This window comes from Wickerhamomyces ciferrii, contig 00049 (assembly GCF_000313485.1).
Source record: "Wickerhamomyces ciferrii WGS project CAIF00000000 data, strain NRRL Y-1031 F-60-10, contig 00049, whole genome shotgun sequence".
Classification (NCBI taxonomy): Eukaryota; Fungi; Ascomycota; class Saccharomycetes; order Phaffomycetales; family Wickerhamomycetaceae; genus Hansenula; species Hansenula ciferrii.
In genome coordinates, this window is record NW_011887691.1 from 188,910 (window position 1) to 210,489 (window position 21,580).

The following is a 21,580-nucleotide window of genomic DNA, read 5'->3' on the forward strand; positions in this document are numbered from 1 at the left end:
TTTTAAGAAAAGTAAACAAACAGTAAACAAAAAATCAAAAAATCAAATCATTTCAAAGACAATTACTATACTTGAATCATTAATTTATTTCCATTTATCATGTTCCCATCCATTTCCAAAGCGTGGAACGAAGTCTCTGACGAGTCAAACAACGTCAAGCTCAACGATCACAAACCTTCAAAAAGAAATACCACACATTATATTCATCATGATAAACCTTCAAGTCTGTTACAAAGAGTCAAAAGGCATGAAAGAGTCCCAACAGGCTCACCAAGAATACTTAAAGAATCTGCTAATGATAATAAACAAAACTCGTTATGGGGTAGTGCTATGAAGAATATTTCAAAAGTGTTTAAAAAAGAAGATGAAATACAATCAATGCAAAACTATATGAATGATATGATTGGTAAACCAAGAGTTACAACATCAGTGTCCTCTAGTGGGAAAGAGGTGGATGCTCATGGTGATATAGAGACTAGTTTATCAAGAAGAAGAAGATCAAATAATGTTGTTGATAACATTGATGATTCTATAAGTTCCAATGGTTCTAGAAGACCAAGAAGAACAGATGTTATCGCTGATAGAATAGAAGAGTTGACAAGCTCTTCTCTAAATCGCAAAAGAAGAAGATTAGAGAGATCAATGGATACTAGTGGTATGGATAGTACACAAAGAAACTCATCAATACGGTCATTTGAATTACCTACAAATTTTAATAGAGATCTTGATATTGGCTCAGATACAAAAAATCAATATCAAAATCGTCATCCAACAACAAACTTTGTTGATCCATCATGGAAATCAATTTCCCAAGTCCCAGCTCAAGCTACACCTTCTTCATCAAATAAAATTATAATGACTAAAATTACAGCTCGAGAATTACCATCTTCACCATTTGTTCCATTTAAAGAATCAACACCTAAACCTACACATCCATTAAATAATGAATCCAAAATTGATAATACAATAATAAACAAGGGCTCCACAGATAAAATATTAATTGATAGCTCAAGAATAGATGAACTTTATGCTAAAGTACAACAACTAGAAACCACAGTACAAGGGTTGAGTGAAGAATTGAAAGCTGTAAAATCACAATCTACAGAACCAAAGGAATCAAAAGAATCAAAAGAACCAGTTGAACCAATAGATCACACCCAACCTTCCAATGATAGTTCATTTGATGATACAATATCACCAGTTAAACCCAATATTGGCCCTAAGGAATTAATATTTGATAATAATATTTCAAGACCGTTATCCCCAGTGAAACTTGATTTGGACAAGTTCAAGATAATCAAATGAAATGAAACATTCTTTACAATGCTAATACAAAGAGACTCCAATCTTATTTATGACCATTATTTATATATAGATCTTTGTAGAAATAATTTATTGGTTATCTGTTTACATAATCAGTCCGCACTTGCTTAGTCAGAATGTTTTGACAGATTCTAAGTTTTTTTTTTCTTTAACAACAAATTTGCAAACTTTAAGGGAAAATCCTAGGGCATTAAATTTAAAATTGATTGAATATTAGCTGAATTTTGATTGTATTATTTCATATTTGTTAAGTTCATACAGAATATTAGAATACAAATTATATCACCAAGAATAAACAAAACTTCAGTCTCAACAACAAATCCTTGCCACTTTTTGTCCATCAAATATTTACTCCTTAATTTCCTAGTATATCAAAATATAAGATAAATATGTCCACTGGAGATTTTTTAAACAAAGGTATTGAACTTGTTCAAAAAGCCATTGAAGCAGATAATGCAACGCGATACGAAGAAGCATATCAATTATATTATAATGGATTAGATTATTTAATGCTTGCAATTAAATATGAAAAAAATCCAAGATCAAAAGAACTTATAAGAACTAAATTTACAGAATATTTATCAAGAGCTGAAAATTTAAAAGAACATCTTGATAAGAAGGAAAAAGCTGCTGAATCAAATACAAATGGTAGTACAAAGAGTAAGAAGAATGGTACGGGAGGAGGAAGTGGAGATGATGATGATGATTCTGATACAAAAAAATTAAGAGGTGCATTATCAAGTGCAATTTTATCAGAAAAACCAAATGTTAAATGGGAAGATATTGCAGGATTAGAATTAGCTAAAGAAGCATTAAAAGAAGCTGTGATATTACCAGTTAGATTCCCACATTTATTCACGGGGAATAGAAAACCTTTATCAGGAATATTACTTTATGGACCACCAGGTACAGGTAAATCATATTTAGCAAAAGCAGTGGCAACAGAAGCAAATTCAACATTTTTCAGTGTTAGTTCATCAGATCTTGTTAGTAAATGGATGGGAGAAAGTGAAAGATTAGTTAAACAATTATTTAATATGGCTAGAGAAAATAAACCTTCAATTATTTTCATTGATGAAGTTGATGCATTATGTGGACCAAGAGGTGAGGGAGAAAGTGAAGCTTCAAGACGTATCAAGACTGAATTATTAGTTCAAATGAATGGTGTTGGTAATGATGCAAGTGGTGTTTTAGTATTGGGTGCAACAAATATTCCATGGCAATTAGATGCAGCTATAAGACGTCGTTTTGAAAAAAGAATATATATCGCTTTACCAGAAGTTGAAGCAAGAGCCAAAATGTTTGAATTAAATGTTGGTGATACACCATGTGAATTAAATTCCAAAGATTATAGATTATTAGGTGAAATGACTGAGGGTTATTCAGGTGCAGATGTTGCAGTTGTTGTTAAAGATGCATTAATGCAACCTATAAGAAAAATTCAAAGTGCAACACATTTTAAAAGAACTGAAGAAAATAAATTAAAACCTTGTTCACCTGGTGATTCAGATGCAATTGAAATGAATTGGATGCAAATTGAAGCTGATGAATTACAAGAACCTGAATTAACTATAAAAGATTTTATAAAAGCAATCAAAACTACAAGACCTACAGTTAATGAAACTGATTTACAAAAACAAATTGATTTTACAAATGATTTTGGTCAAGAAGGTAATTAGATAATAAAAAACAAAGATATTCATTAGATATTGGCATATTTGTAGATGTACTATAAACATTTCATACTCATTTATATGTTGATAAATGAGCTTCAGAATCTGAAACTTTAGCACTTAGGATTTGAACTAAAATGATTGAATTTTCATCACCATCAATATATATTTTTGCATCAGGATTTTCTTGTAATAATTTTGATTTATAAAAATTTAATTCATCTTTATTTTTTAAAATTGTTGCTTGACCTGATAATGTAGCACTAACTTGACTTAATTCAGATTGATTTAAATCATGTAAAATTTTAAAAAGATTTGATTGATCATCAACTAAATCATTTCTCTTGAATAAATTTTTTGCTGTAGTCCAATCATGTAATAATAAAGAAACATTTGGATTTTGTTCAATGTTTATATATTTAACTGAACATTTCTTTGTTGATAAAATGATATAAGTATGTTCTTTGGAATTTGTTGGATCTAATGGTCCAGTTTCTTCACCATCAATTGGTTTTTTGTTATATAATTCATGAGAAGGTAAATAATAATAATTCATTAATGCAACATCTGGTAAACCTTTTAAATCAGCTGTACCTAAATGTACGAATTTGCCACTTTCTAGTAGAGAGATGACACTTGAAGGCAATTCATCATGTTTATAAGTTCTTGAGCTCATTATGGATTGTATGATTGGTATTATCAATCCTATAAGTCTTATCAATTGATTGTGTTTTTGATTTAGTTTTAGTTTAGTTTTATTGCGCTCCGCAAGGATTTAATAATCATTATATTTTAATTTCAAAACATCCAGACACACCAAAAACATCCACCGCGCTTAATTTTTGTTTTTCCGGTTTGTTTACGTTTGAAAAGAAAACAAATTTAAACAGAATTGAAATCAAAGGAAAAGTTAGGCAGAAGTTAGGCAGAAGATAGACTGAGGATGAGCAAGAGACAGACAGAGACAGAGGAGGAACACAGGGAACGTTTGCAAAGAGAATCTGATTTTGCTGGGGAGTTTGGTGAAGTTAGAAAGACAAATTTAACAGTGGATGCTGATAAGTTGATATCTGGGTCCAAGCCAAAGAATAAGCTAAAGGGAATCAAATTGTTTAGAAGTCTTGGTGAGAGGAAGAGTGGTGGTGGTGTTGGTAATGGTAAGGGTAATGGTGTTGGTGAAGTGGAAAAGAGAAAATCTGTCAAAGAAGAACCTCAAGCTAAGAAACAAAAATTAGAATCAAATGTTAACCAATCTATAAAGACTACTGAATATCATTTAAATTTGGATGATGATGAAACTGAAAATAATGATCCAATAGTCACTAATAAACTAAAATTAACCAAAATACGAGATGATGATGAAGATTTAGATGATGAAGATAGTCAACCTCGTTTCATAAATATTAATGCTTTGAAAGCTCTTGGGAAATCAAATATAAGTAATGATACACCTATTTATCATCTTGATCCAAATGATGATGAACCTGAAACTATTGAAAAAGAAACTCATATAATTGATACACCAGAAACCACTCAAAAGAATAATGTACAAGAAAATAATGATAATAATGATAATGATGATGATGATAATGATGATGAATTTTTCGATGCTCAAGATCAAACACTTGAAGTGAATCTCCCTGATAGGTCCACTGATCAAATTAATGAAATGCAAATTGTAAATTTAAAAGTTAAATTATATTCAAAATTAACTGGGAAATCAAATAGAATACCTTATGGATTAGAATCAAAATTTCAAGATATTTATAAATTATTAGAATCTACAATTAAAGATCATGAAAGTCAATCAGCTTTAGTGGTTGGTCCTAAGAATTCAGGTAAAACTGCAGTTTTAAATTCAGTTTTAGATCAATTAAGATCAAATATCTCACAAACAAATGAAGATTTTTTATTAATTAAAATATCTGGTATTACTCAAGAAGATGATAAATCTGCAGTTAAATCAATTGCAAGACAATTAGATTTAGAAATTTCTAGAGCATATCATATAAATATTAGAACTTTAGATGATAATGAATTATTAGCACAAAAATCAGTTACTGAAGCATTTGCCAATATACTAAGTATATTGGATAAACATATATTAACTGAAAAATCAGATCAAAAATTTATTAAATTACCAATAATTTTCATAATTGATGAAGTTGATGTTTATGCAAGTCCAAATAGACAAACATTATTATATAATCTATTTGATTTAGTGGAAAATAGTTCAACACCAATTACAACTTTATGTTTTTCATCAAAATTTACTGTTAAAGATATGTTTGAAAAAAGAGTTCGAAGTAGATTTTCACAAAGAATGATTCAATTTCCTAAATTTCCCATGGGTCAATTTGTTTCTGTTGCAGAAAAAATTTTAAGTATTGATGAACCAACAAATGATTATGAAATTAAATGGAATGAATATGTTACAAATTTAATAAATAATGATTCATCATTAAGGAAAATTGTCATTTATAATCATTTAACTGTTAATAATTTTAAAGATTTTTATAATCATTGTACATATCCAATTTCCAAAATTTCATCTCAACAACCATTTTTAAATGATTTAGATTTTAATAAATATTTAGATAATCATTCCAAGAATTCAATAATTAAAATTATAAATTCATTATCAGAAATTGAAATTTCTTTACTTATATGTGCAGCTAGATTAGTTGTTAAAAATGATATAAATTGGATAAATTTAAATACAACATATGAAGAATACTTACAATTATCCAAATCAACAAATCAAAATAGATCAAGTACCATATTTAATATAAATTCAATAAATACAGGTTTTAAAATTTGGTCAAAAGAAAAATGTGAAGAACCTTGGATTTTTTTACAAAAAATAAATTTATTAACATCATCAATATCATCATCAACATCAAATAATAATAAGACAAATAAAAGTATTGATTTTTCAAATAATACTGTTGAAACTAAGATGTGGCAATTAGAAATAACATTAGATGAATTAAGATTAATTGTTGATTCTGATAAGAATGTTAAATCTTGGACAAGATTATAGTCATATAGAATTAATATACACATAGAGTAATGTCTATTTTGTTATGATATTTGGTATAATGGTATAATAATAATTATCGTACCATTTTTCTCATGCAAGATCTATAGTGATCCACAAAGTCTTGGATTAATATATCTTGGGATCTTGAACTTTATCTATAGTATTTACGCGTGACAGACGATGGAAAATGCATGATGGTATTAAATATTTAGATGTGGACATCAACAAAGAGAATAAACACAAATAACACAAGTATACACAAGAAACAGTAATCATATCATCAATAGATGACAACTTCAAATCTGTATGAATTCCTATCTTTGAATGTCTCAGATACTATGCTTTATCGACTATAATCATAGCCATTTTTAACCCTTTCAACTCGGAATTTTCACTACAACATACGCTGCTTTCCCACGTCTCAATAAATACCATATACAGACCGCAATCAAACCCTTGACACTACATAACACATCCTGTTCTTCAGCCTTCGTCTGATTTAGTTGAAATGGGGCTACGAAATATTGAAATTTTATTCGCGACTTTTCCGCGAATTCCACGCAAGTTGGTTTGGAAAAAACTTGATTGATGTCCCAATTAAGACAAAACAATGACAGTTTTAACTTGAAACATTGAGAAAACATTTGAAATTGTCACTAAAATTAATGGCATATTTTGGTTTTACGATGAGATTAATTATTGTGCATTATATTTAAACTATGTTGTTACGTTCTTGAGGTTTGTTATGTTGTTTCTTTACTCAACAAAGAAGTTGTTATAAGCTGTGTGTCAAGTTATGAAACCAAGTTGAAATCAATAAATATATTTCATAAATTAAAGGTTATTTCTTGATATTTTAACATATTCATATTTTTAATATATTTGATACTTAATACTCATCATCACAAGACTACCATTATGACCACCGTTATGTCAACTCATTATCATGTTAGCTTTCAAACACCACAGGTGCAAGATCATACCAAATTAACTCTTCATGAAGCTGTTTCTAAGAAAATTGATAGAACTCCAAATGGTTCAATATTTACAAAAGATTTGAAAAATATATTTGCCCTAACAATGATTTGTTTAAATTTACAAGAAAAACCAAATTCTAAATCAAAAGTTAATTTCCTAAGTAAATCAGCTCCTTTCACTTTTACATTACAAGAAATTATTGACAAAATGGCTGATTTATCTCTAAGTGTGGAATCTTCAACAACTAGCAAAGTACTTAGTCATAGTATTAAAGGTGATTTAGCCCTATCATTGGTTAAAAAATTCATGAATGCTAAACTTATACATACTCCAGCTGATAGAACAAGATCTGAACCAAAGGCAAAAGTTTTACTTCAACCAACTCCAAAAGGTGTTGCAATTATTCAATCGTATTGTAAATACCTAGGTTTTAAAAATTCAAATTATCCAAATGTTATTAAATCAACTCTTAATTCAATGGATCTTTTCATTTTCGAAAGAAGTGCTATTACAGATACTATAGTTTTCTCAGAATATTTTATTCATTTATTATTTTTAAAATTTTTAGGGAATTATCCAAATGTTTGGAAATCAACAAATCCTCATGATACTATTCCATCATCAGATGAAAAATTAGATAATGATGATGATTTTGATTTTTCAAATTTTAACGTTAATGATGTTTTAAATTTTAATTTAAAAGATAGTAATTCCACTATTGAACAACCATCAAAACAATCATCATCATCATCAAAAGTTCCAAATTTATTAAATTCTGTCAACAACAAGAAACCAAAAATTAGAGAATCTCCATTAGCACATAATTTTTTCACAAATCCTGAATCAGATTCTCATATTCAATATTATGTTTCAAATAAAGGTGTTAGATTATATAAAGATTATAAATTTGGTGAAAAACAAAATATAAATATTGAATATTGTTTTAATGCAAAAGCTGCATGGCAATGGCTTATGGACTGTACAGATATTATGTATCCACATGAAGCAACAAATATCCTCAATCTTTTCTATAAATATGGATTAATTGAACCAATTAGTTTATCACCATCAACTTCAATTTCAATTTCCAAAAATCCCAAAAAGAAATTCTTACCTTTGAAAACTTCATTTTTTACATTAAGTAAATTAGGTTGGGAAATTTCAAATTGGAATAAAACTAAAAGATCATTAATTGTTTCAAATGATGAAGAAATTATGAAACCTGCTTCATCAAGTTTAATTTTAAGTAATCAAGCATTAAATATTGATGGAGGTAATAATAGTAGTGATGAATCATTAGAAGAAGAACCTAAGAAACCAATGATTAAACCAACTACAGAACCATTAACATTGAAAAAAGTATTAGCAGATCCTGGTATCAGATATTTATTTAGAAATCATCTTGAAAAGGAATTTTGTTCAGAAAATTTAGAAGTTTATTTATCAATTAAACATTTTAATAAAAAAATGACAATTTTAAAAAATGTTATTGAAATGCAAAAACAAGAACAATCAAAACAAAAAATTGAAAATTCTACTCATGATGATTCAATAAAATTTAAACATGCTGCTAAGAGTGCAGTTGTTAAATTAATTAATGAATGTTTATCAACAGCTTATGATATTTATTCATCATATATTTCTATTGGAGCACCATATCAATTAAATTTAAATCATGATATAAGAGAAAAAATTGCAAGTATGATGATTCATCCAAATTCTCCATTAGCTTCATCATTCAACCAATCAATTGATTCACCAATAGATGATTCAATGAATTTACCATCACAACCACAACCAGTTTATATCCCAGGAAAATCACCAATAATTGAACAAACATCAAACATCTTGACAAATTCATCAGCTGCAATGTTAAATTCAAGTTTAAACCCAATGAAGAAGACCAGATTATTAAATAATAAAAATTTATCAATTGATGTTAAAAATACAACTACTTCAAGTGTTAATAAAGGCCCAAAAACTCCAACACAATCAGAATTATCAAGATCTTTGGTATTATTACATAAACTATTTCCATTGTTTGAAGCTGTTGGTGTACATATTTTAAAATTATTAGAATTTGATTCATTCCCAAAATTTTTAGCTTCTGAAACTTTTGCTCAAGCAAATATTTAATTTAATAGTGACTATATAACATAGTTATGTATAATGTATGAAATTTATGAAATATAAGATTGTCAATTAAAATGTTTTTATTAATTTCTGTAGTATACAATAAATATCTATAAGCTCAAAATTTACAAAAGAAAAATCTCTTCAAAAATGTTGTTTATTTATATTTGGTCATTATGCATTTTTTTTTCTCTTTTTTCTTTGTTTGGGGTTTATCTAATTAACAGGTTCTAAAGTTGTACCTTTTTTAATAGTAGCCCAACCAATTAAACGCCAATGTTTTTCAATACGTCTTGAAAGAGCAATTTTTTCATTAACTTCAGTACAAGCAGGGGAAGTTAATTGTAATCTTGCCATATCAGCTTTAACTGCAATAACACGAGCACCAGTAGCAGTAGAACCAATATTAACCATTAAAACTTCATTAGCTTCTAATTTACGAACTTTTGCTTGTTTTTGACCTTCAGTTTTAACACCTAATAAACGACGTAATAAGAAATAATTAATTTCAATATCTGTATAAATACTTGGTAAATGACCTTTAGCACCAACAACTTGACCAACAAGACGATCAGCTCTACATAAAGTTGGATCAACTTTTGTACCAACACCAATTAACCCACCTGGTACAGCAAATTTTAAATCATTATGTTCAGCAAATAATGAAACAATATTTGAAAAAATTGGTTTACATTGAATTTTACCATTATCATCCTTGGTGACGATACCTGGTCTAATTTCAATTTCATCACCTAATTTGAAAACACCATTTAAGATAGAACCACCTGCAACACCACCTTTTAAATCATCAATTTCTGCACCTGGTTTATTAACATCAAATGAACGAATAACAATTAATCTTGGTGAAGCAGTGAAATCTCTTGGAGGGATTGGAATAGTTTTAACAATAAATTCATTAACTGCATCAATATTATATTTTAATTGAGCAGAAATTGGAACAATTGGAGCACCATCAGCAATAGTACCTCTAATAAATTTTAAAATTGATTTTTGATGATCTAAAGCAGATTCTTCTCTCATTAAATCAACTTTATTTTGTAAAATAATAACATGTTTTAATTTCATAATTTCAATAGCTGCTAAATGTTCTGAAGTTTGAGGTTGTGGACATGATTCATTACCTGCAATTAATAATAAAGCAGCATCCATAACTGCTGCACCTGACAACATGGTACTCATTAAAATATCATGACCTGGACAATCAACGAATGAAACGTGACGTACTAAATTATAACGAGATTCAACACCTGGTAAGTCACATTTTGGATGAATTTCACGATCTGAACTAAATGATTTATATGATGTTGTTTCATCAACATTTGGATCATCTAATTTATAAATTTTTGCATTTGCATAACCTAATTTAATAGTAATATTACGTTCTAATTCATCTTTGAAACGAACAGTTTGAATTCCAGAAATAGCTTTAACCACAGTTGATTTACCATGAGCGACATGACCAATAGTACCAATATTAATAGTTGCTTGTCTATTTATAATTTCTGGAGATAATGGTGTTAATTTAGTAAAATCTGGATTTTCAGGTTGTTCAGGTAAACCACCACCTTCTTCGAATTCTTTTTGTCTTAATTCAGCTTCTTCTTTATCATCCAAGACATCAAAACTAACAGTTTTTTTACCTGATTGATCTTGTGCTTCATCTTGAACTAATTCTTCATTTTCAGATTCTTCATGATCGTATTGATTATCATCTATATCATCAAGGTTCCCGTTGATGATGATTGTTGGTTGATGTTCTTCCAATTCTTCAGACATATTGAAAGCTAATAGTTATACTATGGAATAAATATAAATATCAATTATTTGCCATTCAATTTTATTAGTGTTTCATCAATTTCTGTGTATGACTTTTTCAATTGAACGGAAAAAAAAAATATTTTCGCGCTTTTTCGCGAATTTAAAAAAAATCAAGATTATATAATCGATTATGTCATCAATGATTTTTAAATTTTACCCGGATTTCAAATTTTTGATTACATCATCACTTACATAATCAATATTATTATCATATTATTTTGTACCCAATATAAACATCATCAAAATTATATTGTTAGGTGCTATCAACAATTGATCAATTTACTCAACCATCAATCAATCAATCAACCATGTCTGACACAGAGACTAATAGCTCCACCACAGAGGTAGAACATTTAGATCAACCGCCATCAGTCACCACAATCATTGAGTATTTCGAATCTGCTTTAATTGAATTGGAATCAACAAAAGATTATATTTCATATGCTACTTTATTAGATTTTTACTTGTCTGATCCTTCAATTTATAATGATGATGATAAAATTTTAATCTTGAAGAAATTATATGATATTTTTTCAAATGATATCATCTTATTACAAGAAATTGGTTGGGATTTACCTGAATTATTCCTAAATTTTTATAATTCAAATGAATTTGATTACCAGGGTTCACTATTAGATGATACTGAATTAATTAAAATTATAATGAAAAATTTTGAATTATTGGCAAAATTTGGTAATCCAAAGGAAATTTTCCTTAAAACTACTGAATTGATTTCCAGCTTTGCCTTAAATGATGATCCAACAGCTGATGAGAAAACTTCAAGAATTCTTGATGTTAAACTACATACTTTAGTTGAATTAATGTCAACTTCTCTCAAAAGAATTAATACTATTTATCCTTCAAGATTCCTTTCAATGGCTATAACTTCATTATTAAATATGGCAATAACTTATTTTGATAAATTTCTGAACTATAGATTTGTTATTAGAAGATTATATTCATTTGCAAGAGATTATATTCCACCATTAAAACCAACAAATTTCATGGAATTACATAAAATTAATGAGCAAGAAGCTTTTAAAATTGAATCTGATGAAAATTATTTACAAAGACAATTATTAAAAAGTTATTTAACTCAAATTTCTGAATTATCTTTTAAAAATGTTGCTTTAGATTTATCATGTGAATTATTTAAATCTTTACAATTGAAAAATTCTGGTATATTACCACCAACAAATGAAACTGATGAAGAATTATTTACAAGTTCAAGAGGTTTATTTTCAAGAGTTACACAATTAGCATTAAGTTTTGATATTGATTTAGAATTAGAATTTGACCAGTTGAAAAAATCATCAATTGAAATGTTTTCCAAAATTGATTCAAAATTATCAAATGATGATAAAATTCAAGAATTATTAAAAATTTCACTTAATGATAAAATTTCATACTTGTTTAACCCCAAAATGGAAAAAATTCCAATGAATCAAGGTGGGTTATTACTCTTCATAACTCAATATACTAAGGAAATTTCAAAATTATTACCAATTAAAATTTATGAATCAATACCAATTACAATTAGATTAATTTCTCCAGGTTTAATATCATCAAATTTTCAAAGATTAGGTAATTTAGATTCAATAATTTTTTGGAATTGGGTTTCAATTGTAAAATCAACACCTGAAGATTTCATAAAAATTCCAAATTATCAATTAATTTTATTTTTACAAATTTTAATTTATTTTGCTTCAACTTTAGATTCAAAACCTACATTAAGAATTGTTATTTTCACATTATTAACAAGAGTATTAACTATGATTGATGAATGTATAAGATATGATTTTTTAATTGATACTTTAACAATGTCACCTTATCCAAATTCTAAGATTGCAATGATTCCAATTTTAAAAGATTTGATTTTGAGGGTTAAACCTTTAGACTTGGAAAACAAGGTTCAAAAAGATGAATTGGATTCATTATCATCAGATCTAAGTAAAACAAATTTAAATGAAGGGAAACAACCTCCTCCATTGCCAAAAAGACAATTACATTATATTGAATTGAACCAATCAAGAATTGATGATATTTATACATTAATTAGAGAATCAATTGATGAAAATTTTATTTCATCAGAATCTTCTAAAACTATTGAATTAAATGAATCAAATTTTAAAATTTTATTAAGTTATTTAAATTTATTAATTGGTATTAATTCAAAATTCCCAAAAGATAAGATTAAAGAAATTATTGAGATTGTCGAAAAGAAATTAAGTTTATTAGATGATGATTTAAAAATTCAAGATCCAAGTGTTAATATTGATTTTTTAAAATTAGCTATTGATTCATTAAAGAAATAGTCAATAATCAACAACAACAAGAATAAAACTAATAGATAGCTTACAATGGCTCACAAAATTAAATAGAAAATTTACTTAAATATAATCCCCTAATTAAATACAAATGATTAATGAATTTATTACTGTCTCTTTTAACTTAAACTTTTGGTGCTATATCAATATTACCTTGAGCTGCAGGTGCAATGGGAACTAATTTTGGTGTAGTACTTTTCCCATTTCCTTGAGTATTACCACTTCCACTCCCACTTGTATTATTATTATTATTATTACTATTCCCACCAACATTTCTTTTCTTAACTTGACCTTGATTTTGATTTTGTAAATTTGTAGTACCAGCAACTCTTTTCCTACTTCTTTTAATTGTACCATCAGCTTTTTCAATTTTTGCATTTTTACCATCTTCAATTAATGGACCATAAAAAACAAAAAATCCATCTTTTGTTGAAGCTCTTTGTTCTTCCCAAATCATTTCACTATCATCAATAAAAGGATCTTCTTTATCATATTGTCCAATCTTAGGTTTACCTTTTTGTAATTTACGTCCATCTACAGGGACTTGTGGAGCTTGTGGGGCTTGAGGTGCCTGTTGTTGGGGTACTAATTCTTCTTCATCTTCATCATCATCCATATCATCATCTATATCATCATCTTGTAATAAATCTAATTGAAATTTTGTTAATTCTGGATGTAAATTTCTATATCCATATTTATCTTCAGCCATTTTTAAAATATTGAAAACAACTTGAGTTGCACCTGTTTCTTGAGTTTCTGATGGTTTTGTTGGTTTTAAAGGAACATGAAGTGCAATTATTGGTGGTTCATTTTTGGAGGAATCTGGTTGGATTGGAGATCTTGATGATAATTTTTCATCTTTATCTTTATTTGTTGATGGACTTGATGGATTTGATTTTGTTGAATTTTTAGAAATTTCAATGATTTTTGGTGATGCTAATGATTCATTTAATTTTGGATTTGGTTTAATTAAATTTTGATTTAATATTTGATCTTGAGTTAATGGTATTGGTGTAACTTCAGTTTTTTTAGAATCATTCTTCTTTTTATTATTATTAGTAGTAGTAGTATTTGTGTTATTATTTGTTCCATTTTTAACTGGTTTAGTTTTTGTAGTATCAGATTTCTTAGTTTGTTTAGGTTTAGATTTTGTTTCTTTTGGTTGTTGTTGTTGTCCTGTTTTAATATCAAACGTTATTTGTCCTTCATTTTGATTTAACATTGATGGTAATAATTGTGGTTTTGGTTCTAGAATTGGTGGTGGTGGTGGGAAAGTTTGATGATGAAATTGCAAAGGTGTATTTGATGGATTTGTATCATCATTATTCATTAAATTTTTAATATCATTTGGTTTTATTGGTTTAGAACTTGAATTTGGATTTGGATTTGAACTTGGTGTGAATGAAGATTGTGATTGAAGTACAGGGATATTTAAGCTTGGTGTTGATGGATTACTGATTTGAGGATTCTGAGGATTTGTTGTTGATGATATTATACTGCTTGTTGAAATTTTAGTCCCATTCGGAGTTGTAGTAGGTTGTTCAATAGGTTTATCTTGTTTAATAGGTGTTGAAGCTGGTAAAGGATCTTCTTTTTTATCAGGTTTATCATCTTTATTGGTATTTTGAGATACTTGTTGTTTTGGATCATTATTCTTTTGATTATCACCTTTATCCTTATTTTGATCAGCATTTTGTTCGATCTTTTTATCCTCCTCTTTCTTTGGTTCCACTTTCTTTCTTGCCACTCTAGTTCTTTTAGGTTTAACCTCTTTTTCTTTATCCTTATCGGATTCTTCATCTTTCTTTTGAACTTGTCTAGGTTTTCTACCTCTTTTAGCTGGTGCGGTATACAGACTATCAAGTCTTTTACCATCTTGAACTTCATCTTTTTTGTCATCTTTCTTTCCATCCTTCTTTTCATCTTTCTTCTCTTCTTTTTTCTCTTCTTTGACTTCCTCTTTCTTCTTATCATCCTTTTCTTTTTCCTTTTCCTTCTCTTTAACATCATTACTAGATAGAATAGACTTTATATCAATCTTACCAGCTGGTGAACCTTGTTCAAAACTATCCTTTGTCAACTGCAACGGAGCTTCCTCTTCATCTTCAGTATCATCATCAACTTCAATGACTTCATGAATTTCTTCATTGATTTTACTTCTTGTTCTTCTTTCTGGCGGGCTCATTTCTTCACTTGTTATTGGTATAATGTCATCCGATTGTTTCCCCAGAAGCGAAGAAATGGATATTCCTGGATCAAAAAAGACTGTTAGTAAACGATCCACTATGAAGATGATCTTGGTATGGGATATCTGATAATATACTCACCTTTCTTTGGCATTGTGCTGGGTTTATTCGTATTTTGACTGTGTTTTTATTGTTTAATTTTTGTTGATTTGTTGGTAATTTGAACTTCAATTTAAAACTACAATTTAAATCGCGAATATTTGAACCAATAAATTTGATTTATTTTATACTGGAAATTGAAAATTATATAAACTACAAAAATTCTTGAATTCTTGATCTTTGTTTGAATATAAAATGTCATAAAATTGTCATAAGTTAAAATGTTTTTTTATATAGTATTTAATTTAGGATCATGCTCTATGTAATTGTGATTTATCACTGGCATGAGATAATTTACCCAGTTTCAAATAAGTATCTGTTCCAAACCCATTTAAAGAATGCATAACTAAATCCCCATTCCAATAATCTGCATAAGTCTTACACATTGCCAGTCCTAGGCCTAATTTATATGACGCTGGTCTTTGAATCAAATCAATCAATGTAGTTTCTTTGATAATGTTATTATCAATCCCTCCAATCGAAGTTTGCATTAATGATTGACGTCGTTTGTTAACATTTAATGGTTTACTATAATGTGTTTCTAATTCCAAGTTTGGTAATTTATGGAAATTTGCTAATGATTCTCTTGCTGCATTTGAAGATTTACCAAATGACCAAATTTTATTGATTGGTTTAATATCAATCCCACCACCTTGATCACTAAATCTGAAGGCAACATGATCTTTATTTTCAATGATTGTAACCTTGATAGGTGGTGGTGTTTCTAATTCTGGATGAGAACTTGTTTTTAAAAATTGTTTAACTGTTGCTTCATATGAATTTCTTAAAATTTCTCCAAAAAGATAATGTAAATGAGATGTTAAAAATTGGAAACTTAATTGTTTTTCACCTTCAATTATTAATTTTGGTGATTTAACATTTGGATAAATTGATGAAATAAATTGTGCTGCATTTGTTGCACTAATTTGTAAATGTTCTTTTGCTGAACATTTGAAAAAAATATCACCAATATGAGATCTTGGAGAATTTGGATTTGAATTGAAATTTTTAGTTAATGATAAATGTTCTTCCAAAATTAATCTTCTTGAAATTCTTGCTCTTAATAATGAAGAAACTAATTCATCTAATTGATTTGGTGGCATTGCATCTAAAATTCTACATTCTAATGCACCCATCATTAAATTTGGTAAATTTAATAAATTTATATCTGTCAAGACATTTTCCAATGTTTTACAAAATTCATTATTATCCTGGATAGTTTTAATCTGGGGGATTTTCCTAAAACGATCAAAAATGTCATAATAAGATTCATAAACTTTTGCTAAATGGAAATTATTAACAACATTAAATGGTAAATCTTGTAAATCTCTTAAAATCAATGCGATTCTAATTGGTAATTCTAATCTAACAAAATTTGCACTTGATATAATTTTTTCCTCGTTTAATGCCTTACCAAAAGCTGCTAATTGTCTTAAAGTAACTGGATGTGGAGTTCTTTGGGCCCAATTCATCAAGACAGTATTTTGATAATAATGTTGTGGGTTCAAATATTGAGAATGTTGAGGGTATGGACCCAAGTCAGATAAATGACTAGCTATTGAATGAATATTTTCATGATATTGATTAAAATTTGGTGGTGTTGTAATATTAATTTCTTCAGTTTTCAAATCTTGAGCAGAAGAAATTGGATTTTTTGTACTAAAACATTGTTTTGTTGATTGTAAATTGTTCAATTTTATGGGTATCCTTGCCCTTATCATGATATATATGAATATTTAATCTTCTTTGTGAATATTTATGAATATTTATGAATATTTATGAATATTTATGAATATTTATGGAGTAATGGAGTATAGTGATTTCCAACCTTTTCAACCTGCGGAAAAAAGGCAGTATATGAGCAGAATATGAGCAGAACAGCTATAAGCACCAGTAGTATCACCAACAGCAGTATCACCTTCAAAAGCACCTGAATTCAACTTCCAAAGCAAACCAAAATCTCCAAACTTTTGACTCATTTAAATCAAAATTCAAATCACCGAATCTCAAAAGGATCGCGAATTTCGGGTTTTTCAGTGGCAAGTGGATTTTTTCAAATAAACATCAACAAAAAATCAAAATTCAAATCGATTTTAGTGGGTTTACAAAAGGTTTTACAAGGTATTATAAGGTATTACACAGTATTACGCTGCTCAAAGGATCAATAACTATCGGGTAATTTCACCAAAGGAAAGACTACACACTACAACAAAAAAACAACGGAGTTCATAGCGTATCTGGCCACCATTTGACCAATATTATCTGATTAGAAAGCACACACAAAAAGTACAAAACCCATCGAAATGTCCACACCAGCTAGAAGAAGACTCATGAGAGATCTTAAAGTAGGTATACTATTTTTATCGTGAAATTTAGTTTTCCATGGACTAACACAGTGCTAGCGTATCCAACAAGATCCTCCTGATGGGGTTTCTGCATCACCATTAACCGATAACGTTATGATATGGAATGCAATCATTATAGGACCAGCCGATACACCTTTTGAAGATGGAACTTTTAGATTAAGTATAAACTTTGATGAACAATATCCAAATAAACCTCCACAAGTTAAATTCTTGAGTACAATGTTTCATCCAAATGTTTATGCAAGTGGTGAATTATGTCTTGATATTTTACAAAATAGATGGTCTCCAACTTTTGATGTTGCATCTATTTTAACAAGTGTACAATCTTTATTAAATGATCCAAACATTTCATCTCCTGCTAATGTTGAAGCTGCTAATTTATATAAAGATCATACTTCTCAATATGCTAAAAGAGTTAGAGAAACTGTGGAAAAAAGTTGGGCTGATGATTTAATGGATAATGAAGATGATGATGAAATGGAAGAATAAAAGAGAGAGAGAGAGAAGGGAGAGAAGAGTTTAGCTACGAAGGAAGAGGTACAAGAAAATATAATATCACGAACAAACGACCCCCATATCATGTCATTTTATAGAGAAGAAATTTTAACGTCATTTTTGAAACTTAATTATGTACTAAATACAAAAAGCTTTAAAGGAAATCATGCATAATATTATATATATTCATTAAATCGTAGTTTTATTTACAATGTATATTTTTTATTAATTTTATCATTTCAACCATAAATAATACCATTTTTTATTTTGATTTTTAACTTCACTTTGTTCTTGTTTTGTTTTTAAATCTGCTAATTCTTGTTCCCTTTTCAAATCAATTAAAACTAATGAACTTTCAGGTATATTTTCTAATTCTTCATAATCTGGAATTTTACCTTCTTTTTCCATCATTTTATCATTATATAATGCATAAAGACTAACTAATGCAGCAATATAAACAATACTTTTAGTAAATGGATCTAATCTTCTTGTCATTTTATTCCAATTTTCAATTCTTTTAGGTGAAACTTGTTCTAAATCAACTTCATCTAATTTATGAATTTTTTCACTTGGTAATTTAGCAATTTTAGAAATTGATGGAATTTTAAATGGTAAATCTTCTGGTGCTATTAATTTATTCCAATTATTACTTAAATCTTCTCTTGGTCCATAATTACCATATGAATGAAAATATGACATTTTTTTCATATCTGAAGTTAATTTATTCCAATTTTGTCTTGATCTTTTATCTAATTCTTCACGAACTTGTTGTCTTTGAAATTCACTTAAATTAATATATAATGGAGGATTTGCCATGATTGGTTTAGTATCAATCGGATCATATGATTCTTCACTTGTTAAGAACCCTTCGAATATATCTTTAATCCCATTTTGAGCTAATTCTATTCTTTGTCTATTTGTAATTTGTTCTCTTTGACTTAATGGTTTTGTTGATGTTGGTGTTGATGTTGGATTTGCTTCTTGTTGAGTCTTTGGAATTTCTGGTTTGGGTATAGTGGAGTATAACCTTGTCCCCTGAAGAGTTAAATTTCTTAATCTAAGCATCTTAATGAATCTTGATAAGAAACACTTTGATTTCACCTAAGTTTAATACTCAAATTGAAATCTATACCAGGTAATTAAAGTTTCGAGATATTGCGAATTCCGGTCATTTCCTTCGATTTACGGGGTCCATGAATTAAATATAATTAATTTAACATTTTATTATACAAAAAAAGATCTTGTTCTGATCCTTATCTTTCTCTAAGTATGTGATATGTTTTCCACTTTAATCTGATGTTTCATCATTCTTTTCTTCAGCTTTTTCCGATACTGAATCATTGGTTTTTGGTTCTGATTCTTTAGATTCTGTTTCACCTTCTACTTCACCTTCTCCATGTTTCTTATGTTTTCTTCTTCTCTTCTTTTTTTGTCCTTCATTATCATTATTATTCTTATTATTGTTATTATTATTTTCTGGTTTCTTCTTTTTAATACTTAATGGATTTGGTTCTTGTGGACCTCTTTTCTTTTTCAATAATTTATTTGAATCATTTAATTCATTTTTATTTTCATCACCACCAACAGAATTTAATCCTTTTGTTAATTTAGCTGATTCCATATTATTACTAACTTGAGCACTTGCTTTACTTAAAGGTTCCATAACCATAACTGATCTATTCATATAAATTAATGGAATACCTGGGATTTTTCTTAAACTCCAACGTAATTGTTCATTTTCTGATGCAACTATATATCTATGTTTATTTTGATTATTTATTATCACAATTGATTTGATACATTCATGTGGTGGTAATGGATCTTTAGGATCATGATTACAACGACGACGTTCGAATGTTCTTGCTAATTCAATAGCTGGTTGATTATTTTCTTTATATAATGCTTGAACACAACATTGAGTAATCACTATGTGTTTTGTTAATAATTTGTTTTTCCCCCTCAAAACCTATTAACATCATTTTACTTACTTGGTTTAACTTCAGCTTGAACAGTTCTAGTTAAACCTTTTGCTAAATCAAATGATTGTTTCTCTGCAGTTAATACTAATTGTTCATCAACAATGATTTGATATGGTTCCCTGAATTTAAATGTATGGTTGTAAACAAGCATTTGTTTACGGTAGGCTTTAGCTCTTTTTTGACGCATATTGGAATTAATCTAGTTATTTATATCACGTTGGATCAATAACCTTCGGAGTGTATTTCTCTACTAGATAATAGATAATCTATATACTACATGCTTAAATTTTTTGTCAAAATTCGCGGAACCCTCATCGCTTATGTCACTGATTACAAATCACAAATTATTTTCGCGATTTTTTCATTCGCAAATTCGCGAATTCGCGAATTTCTTTATTTTTTCATTCACGTGATTTTAAAATTATTTGTTGGTGTTCAGATGTTGAATTCTTTTCAACTGTGACTGTCACAAATAATCAAATTCGAGGGTACGCAAACAATCTCTTAACTATGTAAGGATCACATGATCAGCATACCCCGGAACTCAAGTTTTTTTTTTCACGAATTCTCTCCAGCAGAGCATCGAATGTATTCTGGTAAATTTCAATTAATCAAACATAGTATAGTAAACTAAAATAAGCTGTTTTTGAAATAAATCAAAGAATAGTCTGCATATTATAGCTTAAAAGTGATTATTCTAATTCATCATACGTCAAAATGAAATACTTAGCTGCTTACTTATTATTAATCCAAGGTGGTAACACTACTCCATCAGCTGCTGATATTAAAGAAGTTTTAGAAACTGTTGGTTCAGAAGTTGAAGAATCAAGAATTTCAACTTTATTAACTTCATTAGAAGGTAAAACCATTGATGAAGTTATTGCTGAAGGTTCAAGCAAATTAGCTTCAGTTCCAACTGGTGGTGCTGGTGCTGCTCCAGCTGCTTCCGCTGCTGCTGGTGGTGCTGAAGAAGCTGCTGAAGAAGAAAAAGCTGAAGAAGCTAAAGAAGAATCCGATGATGATATGGGTTTCGGTTTGTTTGATTAAGGTATTTATTAATTAAAAATTGTGTTTATAAA

The 21,580-nt window shown here is 28.4% G+C and overlaps 13 protein-coding genes across 13 annotated transcripts; 7 read left to right on the top strand and 6 right to left on the bottom strand.

The window, feature by feature from the left end:
- Positions 1-99: 99 nt before the first annotated feature.
- Positions 100-1,305, top strand: BN7_2189 (SSWI/SNF chromatin-remodeling complex subunit; the record flags this gene model as incomplete). The annotated part of the gene is made up of 1 exon (XM_011277247.1): positions 100-1,305. The coding sequence occupies one exon, from the start codon at positions 100-102 to the stop codon at positions 1,303-1,305; it is 1,206 nt and encodes a 401-aa protein (XP_011275549.1).
- Positions 1,306-1,712: 407 nt separating this feature from the next.
- On the top strand, positions 1,713-3,002 carry VPS4 (AAA family ATPase VPS4; the record flags this gene model as incomplete). Its single annotated transcript, XM_011277248.1, has 1 exon — positions 1,713-3,002. The coding sequence occupies one exon, from the start codon at positions 1,713-1,715 to the stop codon at positions 3,000-3,002; it is 1,290 nt and encodes a 429-aa protein (XP_011275550.1).
- Positions 3,003-3,069: 67 nt separating this feature from the next.
- BN7_2191 (pyridoxal 5'-phosphate synthase) lies at positions 3,070-3,672 on the bottom strand (the record flags this gene model as incomplete). The annotated part of the gene is made up of 1 exon (XM_011277249.1): positions 3,070-3,672. The coding sequence occupies one exon, from the start codon at positions 3,670-3,672 to the stop codon at positions 3,070-3,072; it is 603 nt and encodes a 200-aa protein (XP_011275551.1).
- Positions 3,673-3,939: 267 nt separating this feature from the next.
- ORC4 (origin recognition complex subunit 4) lies at positions 3,940-6,039 on the top strand (the record flags this gene model as incomplete). The annotated part of the gene is made up of 1 exon (XM_011277250.1): positions 3,940-6,039. One exon carries the CDS (start codon positions 3,940-3,942, stop codon positions 6,037-6,039), a length of 2,100 nt encoding a protein of 699 aa, XP_011275552.1.
- A 918-nt stretch (positions 6,040-6,957) lies between these two features.
- On the top strand, positions 6,958-9,153 carry SST2 (GTPase-activating protein SST2; the record flags this gene model as incomplete). The annotated part of the gene is made up of 1 exon (XM_011277251.1): positions 6,958-9,153. The coding sequence occupies one exon, from the start codon at positions 6,958-6,960 to the stop codon at positions 9,151-9,153; it is 2,196 nt and encodes a 731-aa protein (XP_011275553.1).
- A 213-nt stretch (positions 9,154-9,366) lies between these two features.
- On the bottom strand, positions 9,367-10,947 carry GCD11 (translation initiation factor eIF2 subunit gamma; the record flags this gene model as incomplete). The annotated part of the gene is made up of 1 exon (XM_011277252.1): positions 9,367-10,947. The coding sequence occupies one exon, from the start codon at positions 10,945-10,947 to the stop codon at positions 9,367-9,369; it is 1,581 nt and encodes a 526-aa protein (XP_011275554.1).
- A 350-nt stretch (positions 10,948-11,297) lies between these two features.
- BN7_2195 (YAP1-binding protein 1) lies at positions 11,298-13,304 on the top strand (the record flags this gene model as incomplete). Its single annotated transcript, XM_011277253.1, has 1 exon — positions 11,298-13,304. One exon carries the CDS (start codon positions 11,298-11,300, stop codon positions 13,302-13,304), a length of 2,007 nt encoding a protein of 668 aa, XP_011275555.1.
- A 136-nt stretch (positions 13,305-13,440) lies between these two features.
- Positions 13,441-15,501, bottom strand: HPC2 (Hpc2p; the record flags this gene model as incomplete). Its single annotated transcript, XM_011277254.1, has 1 exon — positions 13,441-15,501. One exon carries the CDS (start codon positions 15,499-15,501, stop codon positions 13,441-13,443), a length of 2,061 nt encoding a protein of 686 aa, XP_011275556.1.
- A 411-nt stretch (positions 15,502-15,912) lies between these two features.
- On the bottom strand, positions 15,913-17,382 carry PKP2 (protein kinase PKP2; the record flags this gene model as incomplete). The annotated part of the gene is made up of 1 exon (XM_011277255.1): positions 15,913-17,382. One exon carries the CDS (start codon positions 17,380-17,382, stop codon positions 15,913-15,915), a length of 1,470 nt encoding a protein of 489 aa, XP_011275557.1.
- Positions 17,383-17,964: 582 nt separating this feature from the next.
- RAD6 (E2 ubiquitin-conjugating protein RAD6) lies at positions 17,965-18,516 on the top strand (the record flags this gene model as incomplete). The annotated part of the gene is made up of 2 exons (XM_011277256.1): positions 17,965-18,010; positions 18,077-18,516. The coding sequence occupies 2 exons, from the start codon at positions 17,965-17,967 to the stop codon at positions 18,514-18,516; spliced, it is 486 nt and encodes a 161-aa protein (XP_011275558.1).
- Positions 18,517-18,756: 240 nt separating this feature from the next.
- BN7_2199 (uncharacterized protein) lies at positions 18,757-19,587 on the bottom strand (the record flags this gene model as incomplete). The annotated part of the gene is made up of 1 exon (XM_011277257.1): positions 18,757-19,587. One exon carries the CDS (start codon positions 19,585-19,587, stop codon positions 18,757-18,759), a length of 831 nt encoding a protein of 276 aa, XP_011275559.1.
- Positions 19,588-19,810: 223 nt separating this feature from the next.
- Positions 19,811-20,688, bottom strand: UTP23 (rRNA-binding ribosome biosynthesis protein UTP23; the record flags this gene model as incomplete). The annotated part of the gene is made up of 2 exons (XM_011277258.1): positions 19,811-20,412; positions 20,511-20,688. The coding sequence occupies 2 exons, from the start codon at positions 20,686-20,688 to the stop codon at positions 19,811-19,813; spliced, it is 780 nt and encodes a 259-aa protein (XP_011275560.1).
- Positions 20,689-21,218: 530 nt separating this feature from the next.
- RPP2B (ribosomal protein P2) lies at positions 21,219-21,548 on the top strand (the record flags this gene model as incomplete). Its single annotated transcript, XM_011277259.1, has 1 exon — positions 21,219-21,548. The coding sequence occupies one exon, from the start codon at positions 21,219-21,221 to the stop codon at positions 21,546-21,548; it is 330 nt and encodes a 109-aa protein (XP_011275561.1).
- Positions 21,549-21,580: the final 32 nt, after the last annotated feature.